General features: G+C 36.3%; 1 protein-coding gene across 2 annotated transcripts; it reads left to right on the top strand.

The window, feature by feature from the left end:
• The first annotated feature begins 525 nt into the window (after window positions 1–525).
• LOC147285295 (phosphoglycerate mutase-like protein 1) lies at window positions 526–6,932 on the top strand. Of its 2 annotated transcripts, none has more exons than XM_086243975.1 (10): window positions 526–792; window positions 1,206–1,270; window positions 1,364–1,471; window positions 2,149–2,228; window positions 3,680–3,842; window positions 4,670–4,744; window positions 4,890–4,978; window positions 5,978–6,097; window positions 6,177–6,221; window positions 6,302–6,932. In XM_086243975.1, exons 1-10 carry the CDS (start codon window positions 648–650, stop codon window positions 6,414–6,416), a joined length of 1,005 nt encoding a protein of 334 aa, XP_086100101.1. In that variant the 5' UTR covers window positions 526–647; the 3' UTR covers window positions 6,417–6,932. The 2 variants fall into 2 exon arrangements, with proteins under 2 accessions (XP_086100101.1, XP_086100102.1); XM_086243976.1 differs by having other exon boundaries at window positions 4,670–4,748; window positions 4,894–4,978.
• The last annotated feature ends 264 nt before the right edge of the window (window positions 6,933–7,196 follow it).

Below are 7,196 nucleotides of genomic sequence, written 5' to 3'. Positions count from 1 at the left end.
ACCCACCGAACATCAATGACCCTTTCAGCAAGTGCTTGCTGAACCAGCTACTCGGAGAGAGAGAGAGAGAGAGAGAGAGAGAGAGAGAGAGAGAGAGAGAGAGAGAGAGAGAGAGAGAGAGAGAGAGAGAGAGAGAGAGAAGGGCACGCCGGTGGCTGGAAGGCGCTGCGTGCGATGGTGCTGCAAGCAGAAGGGGCGGGGCTGGGGTGGTCGGGGCTGGGTTGGGGTGAGAAGGGGCGGGGCTGGGGTGGTCGGGGCTGGGTTGGGGTGGGCTGGGGTGGGGCTGGGGTGGTCGGGGCTGGGTTGGGCTGTGACGGGGAGAGATGGTTGAGAGAGGGAATGAGAGATAGAGGGGATGAGATTTTGGGTAATTTTGTTTTAGGTGTTTTTTGTCATTTCACAAATTAAAATTTTGAGGTGTGCAAAAAGAAATTTTGGGGTGTGCAAATAGCAGCACTTAAAAAATAAGGTGTGCAAATAGTATCTCTCTTATAAAAACCCATTATTTTAACACGCCTCCTCCAAATGCGGCATGTGCGAGCGATAATGGATGGTCACAGACTCTGAGACAAACCTTCACGTCTTTCGAGCTCACACTGAGACGCTCACCTACGTGGAGCATCAACCAAATCCCAAGCCCCCCAACCATGACCATTTCCATTTCTGCTATTTATACCCCTCGTCTTTCTCAAAATTCCTTCTGTGTCCCCAACTCTCGCATTTCAATCCTCCCCAAAATAATTCCACCTTCGCCTACTCCTTCCTTCATCTGCTTCTCTTCTCCTTCGCCAGGTACCTCTGCAATTCTCTTCACTCTTCTTCAGCGATTCTGCGTTTTTTGTTCTTTGGCATCTGTTTGTAGTCTGTGAAATAGATCTTGAGCTAACCTCAATACAATTTGTTTCATTGTGTTCATAGTGATTAATTAGTTAATACAATATTGGTAATCGGTTTATTACTTCATAAGAAAGATAAGATCCTATCTGGTCAACAAATGTGAAATCTTCTTTAGATGTGAAGCAGAATATTAGCATTTTAATTTGATTCTGTGTTCTTTTTTTGGTCGAATACTTTGGCATATCCTGTGTTCTTAATTCTACGAATCTTTCATTATTTCATAGTAGCATATATACTCTGGCATATGCTCATGCTCTATTCTGTTTGGTTTCTTATTTATTTATGTTTTGTGTTCTGGGGTGAGGCAGATATGGATGCAACTGCAGCTCCAACAAGTCTCTACCCTCTGCACCATTCTAAAACTCTCCACCTGGTTTGTGGGACACTCTGCTCCTCAACTTTTTTGCCTTTATTTTATTTTTATTTAACATCTGCAATTGGGTTGACCAAGTGATCATATATACAGGTAAGGCATGCACAAGGGATTCACAATGTCGAAGGCGAAAAGGACCATAAGGCATACATGTCTTTTGATCTTTTCGACGCACATCTTACCCCTCTTGGCTGGCAGCAGGTAATCTCTAATAAAATGCTTAGTTGAATTTATGTTTAGTGTAAAAGATTAATATTATGTTAAGTTTACAATGGTAAGATCCTTAGGGCTCATTTGATATATACCGGATTAGATTCTGGTATTTCGTTTGGATTGGTAGTACTGTATTGTTGTAAGTTGTGTTGTACCAAACTAGGAGGCCGGATAAGTTGCAATATGTTTGGTATTGTACCCGATAAAATGAGAGATTGAACTAAATCATTTTGAAACATTTATTTGTTCTTATTGATTAATAACCAAATGAATATATAGTTGTAAATTATGCAAGGTTGAAGGATAAATATTTTTCAAAATTTCTACAGAATCTTGTTTGTTTTCCTAACATTTCTTAAAACTACAATGGAATGGAAAAAATTAAATTATTCCAGTTGCTTGGGAGTACGACAAAACGCCGGATTCAGACTATTTAGTCCCATCTGGTGTACGAAACTTACTCCTAGAGTAGATTTTGGTCATTCATTGAATGAACAATGTTAGAAGGATAATTTCCATTAGCTTTCTTTCTCCTTTAAGATCCTTGTGTCTGGTACTATATGTTCTTTTTTTTCCACTCTCTCTCTCTCTCTCTCTCTCTCTCTCTCTCTCTCTCTCTCCAATAAATCAATGAATGCTGTAGAATGATTGTGGTGTCATAACAGGTTGATAATCTACACAAGCATGTTCAAGCATGTGGACTTTCCAGGAAAATTGATTTAGTCATCACATCTCCTTTGTTAAGGTATTGGCTATATAGGTTTTATTTTTATTTTCCTGGAATTTATATGATCAAGTGCTGCATGGATCGTCATCATCAATGTCTATTGAACCAGTGAACCTTATATTGTCATTATACTCATACCATAGTTGTCAACTTGTGTATTTTGTCCTGAATCATTTCCCCCTCTTTTTTATTGTGAACTTCGATTGTGCTTTATATTTAAGGAATCATTCCTCCCTCTTCTTTATTGTGAACGCTGATGATGCTTTATATTTAGAATAAATGTTAAGAAAAGAAATGTATGTACTCTCTCATACACAAAGTCACAAAAACAAATTAATTTTGTTAAAATGTAGCCAATAGCAATATATGACAAATTTATGAGAAACAGGGGACAAATACATGCATTAGTTTTATTAAAGAGTGGACAGTTTAGGAATATATGAAGAGATCACTCAAATTCACTAGAAGAGAATTTATTTAAAAAATAAAAAAGAGTAGTTGAGAAATATACCCTGCATTCTAGAAACCGTCGTCACCTTTTAAGTGGTCATTCATGTTGTCTGTAACTGCGATGCACACCTTTATTTATTTACTCTTGATTCTGAATATCATCTTTTCTTTTTTATTTGTAGTGAATAGTTATAGGTTTCCCTTTTTTCTTTTTAATTTGTGCAAGGAAAAAGAAAAGTGGGGTTTGTTTTTATGCTCTTTTTCTTTTCAAAATCTTGGAAAGGGGGGGAAGGGGTAAGTAAGTGGGGCTGATTTGTCAAGACAGAGGATCAGGCTATTTAATTTTGCATGAAGCTTTAAAATTAGATATACTTTACGATGATGAGGTGCTGTTGAAATTATTCAGAAACTTGATCAGGTGGAAGAGAAACAATTGTTATGTGAGTTATTGGGAGTTATTACTTTTTTGGAAGTCTTAGAAAGAGGTGATAGATGAGGGATAAACATTTCATATGATCCAGTTTTGACTATCGAGAATGATGAATTGGGACTTCTGTAATAATTCCAAATGGGTAGAATGAGAGATCTGCTTCACTTCGTACAGGCTCAAGTCAATGTTATTCATAATACAACTTTTCTTATGTAGATGATTCATATGTCTGAATTTTATGCCTGCTGACTATATAGTCCTGCTTTTAAATTTATTTCTTTTAAAAAGTGATAATAACTTTGATAAATAGTCCTTTTCTAGAAAGATTTAATTTTTGTTGTTCCTGTAATTGAGTGAACTTTTGGCTTTTCTTCGGAAATTATTATTTCAGTTATGTACTTGAATAATTGAATGAATGGCTGGCTGAATCTGTGTTCCTTTTAAAACTTAGCTACTATTGGTCTTGGCATTTTTGTTTTTGGAGACTGTACATGTTATTTACCAAACATACGAGGCTAAATGTTTCACTTGGTAGTTGAAAAAAAGAAGAAGAAAAAGCAACCTTTTTTGACCAATGGTTGCACTGTAGGACCATGCAGACAGCAGTGGGTGTCTTTGGGGGTGAAGCATACAAAGATGGGATAGATGTACCTCCTCTGATGGTTGAAAATGCAGGGAACAGTAGCCATCCTGCAATTTCAAGTCTAAACTGCCCACCATTTATAGCAGTTGAGCTTTGCCGGGAACATTTGGTATGTTAAAAGTCCAAACTAATTATAGCTATGTAAATTATGTGTAGAATGTACAGACAAACATGAGAGAGAGAGAGAGAGAGAGAGAGAGAGAGAGAGAGAGAGAGAGAGATTTGCTTTAAATCTTATACCATGCCAATGAGACTTCACACGTACATGTATTCAGATGTATTTTTCTTATAATTTAATAAGTTATACCATACAAAACCCGTTTAGTGTTATCTAAACATTATTTATTGTAGTATGTTTATGTACATGTCTATACATCTTGCATCTATAATATCATATCATAATATAGGTTCACCTGCTTTAGTTATTTTCTTGTGCTGCTCAAATGGTAGTTTGGCCTTGTATTGGTTTAAAAATTCCAGCTCAGGCTGTGTTACATGGACACCTGTATGGGTGCGCCAGGTATATGTCACTGTTGATTTTCCTGTGCCAAATATTTTTCTCATATTTGGTTTGTCAAGCCGTAATCTTAACTATATCAAGTTCTTTCGACAAGGACACTGACTGTACAGTAGAGTGAAGGGTTTGTGCAACATTTCAGGAGTAATATATTCTGACAGTAGTGATTGCACAATAAGGGAAAAGTAGAACAAATCCCTAGTTTACTTCTATGGAGGATAAGGTTGAAATTAATCATTTGACATCTCAGGCACTTGTTCTCCATGCTTTTAGATTTTGAATGCAATTTTGATACCTATTTCCACACTAATGCCTGAACTGTGTACAGAACCTCTGTGCAGCCCTTCCTGCAACCATTGATTTTAATTTTTTAATTGTACGTTGCCACTTAAGTGTGTGTGTTTTCTCTTTTACTGCAGGGTGTTCACCCATGTGATAAGAGAAGAAGCATTAGCGAGTATCGGCATCTATTTCCCGCAATTGATTTTTCACTGGCAAGTAATTGATTGTAATTTTAAAATATGGACAAAAAGCTCTCGAAGTCATTTTTCTTGTCACTATTTGTTTTGGTTGCTACTTTAACTTTCAAGTTTCAACTTAGATTGATTGGAATCTATTCTTGGTTCACCTTTTGTTTAGATAGAGAGTGATGATGACATTTTGTGGAAGCCTGACATTAGAGAGAAGAATGAAGAAGTGGCAGCTAGGGGACTTGATTTTTTGAACTGGTGATCTCTTAATTACCTATTGCATTTTATTTTATTTTTATTTTTTTGATAGGTTCATTTTCATATCATTCATGATAACTAAAAGAATTTTTGAGGAAAAGAAAAGGTGAAAAGAAGGTTAAGTTGCTGAGCACACTAGAATGATATCTCAACTTAACTGAAATAGTTGGGTCGACAACATGTTTCGTCCAAACTACTTGGGGGTCTCAGCACGAAGTCTTTTTGGCCGCTCATCAATATACAAAGCCATAATATATATATATATATATAGGCCCTTTCAGGTGTGGGATCCCACATTTAGGTTTATTAGTGAGATCCTTCATGGGGCCCATTCCATATAGTATTTTCAACGATCCGAATCATTTATTTTTTAAGTCTATATTCAAAGATCATCCTTGTAAAAAATTTAAAGTCTATTTTTGAAGTCTATATTTTTTAAAGCCTCTTCCATTGAGGGATTCCACAAATAATTTAATTTAAAGGATAATGGTGTTAGCATGCTGTAACCCAAATTTTCTCACAAGTTCAGTTTACAAGTATTATGATATTTTCTTCATGCTGTTTTTCACCTCCAGCATCTCAAGGTTTGCTTTGTTCAACAGTGGTGTGTCACATTAATTCATGGTTATGCAGAGGCGTTGACCCAAGTACAAGTGCAACAAATTTTATTAACACATGCTTTTCCATCATGCTTTTATTATTTTTTATTCTACTAAGAAGGCCTGTGGTTGGCTGGTTACCCCTTGTGAAAGAAATCATTGGTTTGAGTTTTGCATAGTATCTGAACATTTCCAGAGATGATCATCCTTCTGAAATTGAACTTGGATATTAAAAAAGAAAAAAAAAATTGGGTGATTAAGTTATAGATTACAGCAATCAACTCTTTCTACATTGGTTCTTGTTGCTCGTCCTGCTTTATCCTTTATCTTTTGACCCTGTGTTGGCAAAATGGAAAGCCAGTAACTGTTTCTTCTCTTTACCCCACTCGGAATTGATCAGGTTATGGACACGTAAAGAGAAGGAGATTGCAATTGTTACCCACAGTGGATTCTTGTTTCATACATTGAGCGCTTTTGGAAATGACTGCCATCCATCAATAAAGAGTGAAATATGCACACAGTAAGTGTTATGAGTTTTTATTCTTTTAATTTTTTTGTTGGATGAATACTGAGCATATGATGGCATTCTGTTTATGCAGCTTTGCTAATTGCGAGCTTCGTTCAATGGTAATTGTTGATAGGAGGTGAGCTTGTCGTTTGAAAAACCTTGAGAACATGCATTCCAGCTTTATGCAGAATTTTAAATTTTGTCTTCTCTGTGCAGTTTGAAGGGGTCAGATTCCTCAACAACTAATTATCCTGGAAAAATTCCTCATGGGCTCGACCTTCCTAGTGACGTTGCAGATAAGAAACATCCAGAGAAGGAAGTTTCTAAGTAATTGCATCCCACAATGATGAACAGTTACATATGTAGTATGATTATTCGGAAGCCTTGATTTTTCATGGGCTGGTGGAGAGGAGGGTTTTTTTAGACATTTTCATAGGGGAAACCAATAATTTAGTCTTTGTAAGGTTGCTTAGCTCTGTTAGGCAATTTGAAGATTCATCTTTTAGGAGTCTTATAGATCTGAAGCCTATTAAAAGGGGGTTAGAGGCCCTTCTTGAGGGAGAGACTCGTTGGTACTTATTTTGTGGTTTCGGAAGTTACATGTTTTTTCTATATGTTAATGTTATGTGAAGAAGCAGTACAAACTACAAAGATACTTCTGACTATCACATATATTGTATTGCTAAGTAAAGGCCCATTTTCAATCCTTTCCTCACAATATGTCCGTGACCATAGTGATAGTCCAATGCCAAACTCATTTTTCTTGTAAGATATGTATAGCATGTGATTTGAATAGTTTAAAGACTTGCTATAAACATGAGAAAAAGTATGTACAATAGTTAATTAATCGATTGCTTCCACCCAAATATATGATTCGATAGGGTTTTGATATTTGGTTGCTAAACCCAAAATCCTAACCCTAAATATAATTTAGATGTACCAAATAGGAAAAACATAAAATGACACTAAAATTAACAAGTTGGGTTTGGGTTTGTATATTTGAACTTAACGGGTCGGATTTGAATTTGGCATAATTTCCCGCGACAAAAAAACAACACCACGAACATGCTATAATATGATACGCTGCCAAGTCTAGACAAGTGGCATTATA

Source organism: Dryas octopetala, chromosome 5, assembly GCF_963921425.1.
Source record: "Dryas octopetala chromosome 5, drDryOcto1.1, whole genome shotgun sequence".
Lineage (NCBI taxonomy): Eukaryota > Viridiplantae > Streptophyta > Magnoliopsida > Rosales > Rosaceae > Dryas > Dryas octopetala.
This window is presented reverse-complemented; position numbering and strand designations above follow the sequence as displayed.

Coding starts and splice junctions, on each gene's coding strand:
- LOC147285295 (XM_086243975.1), top strand. CDS start 648: ATGACCATTTCCATTTCTGCTATTTATACCCCTCGTCTTTCTCAAAAT. Junction 2,229..3,679: donor ATCACATCTCCTTTGTTAAG/GTATTGGCTATA, acceptor GTTGCACTGTAG/GACCATGCAGACAGCAGTGG. Junction 4,745..4,889: donor CCGCAATTGATTTTTCACTG/GCAAGTAATTGA, acceptor CCTTTTGTTTAG/ATAGAGAGTGATGATGACAT.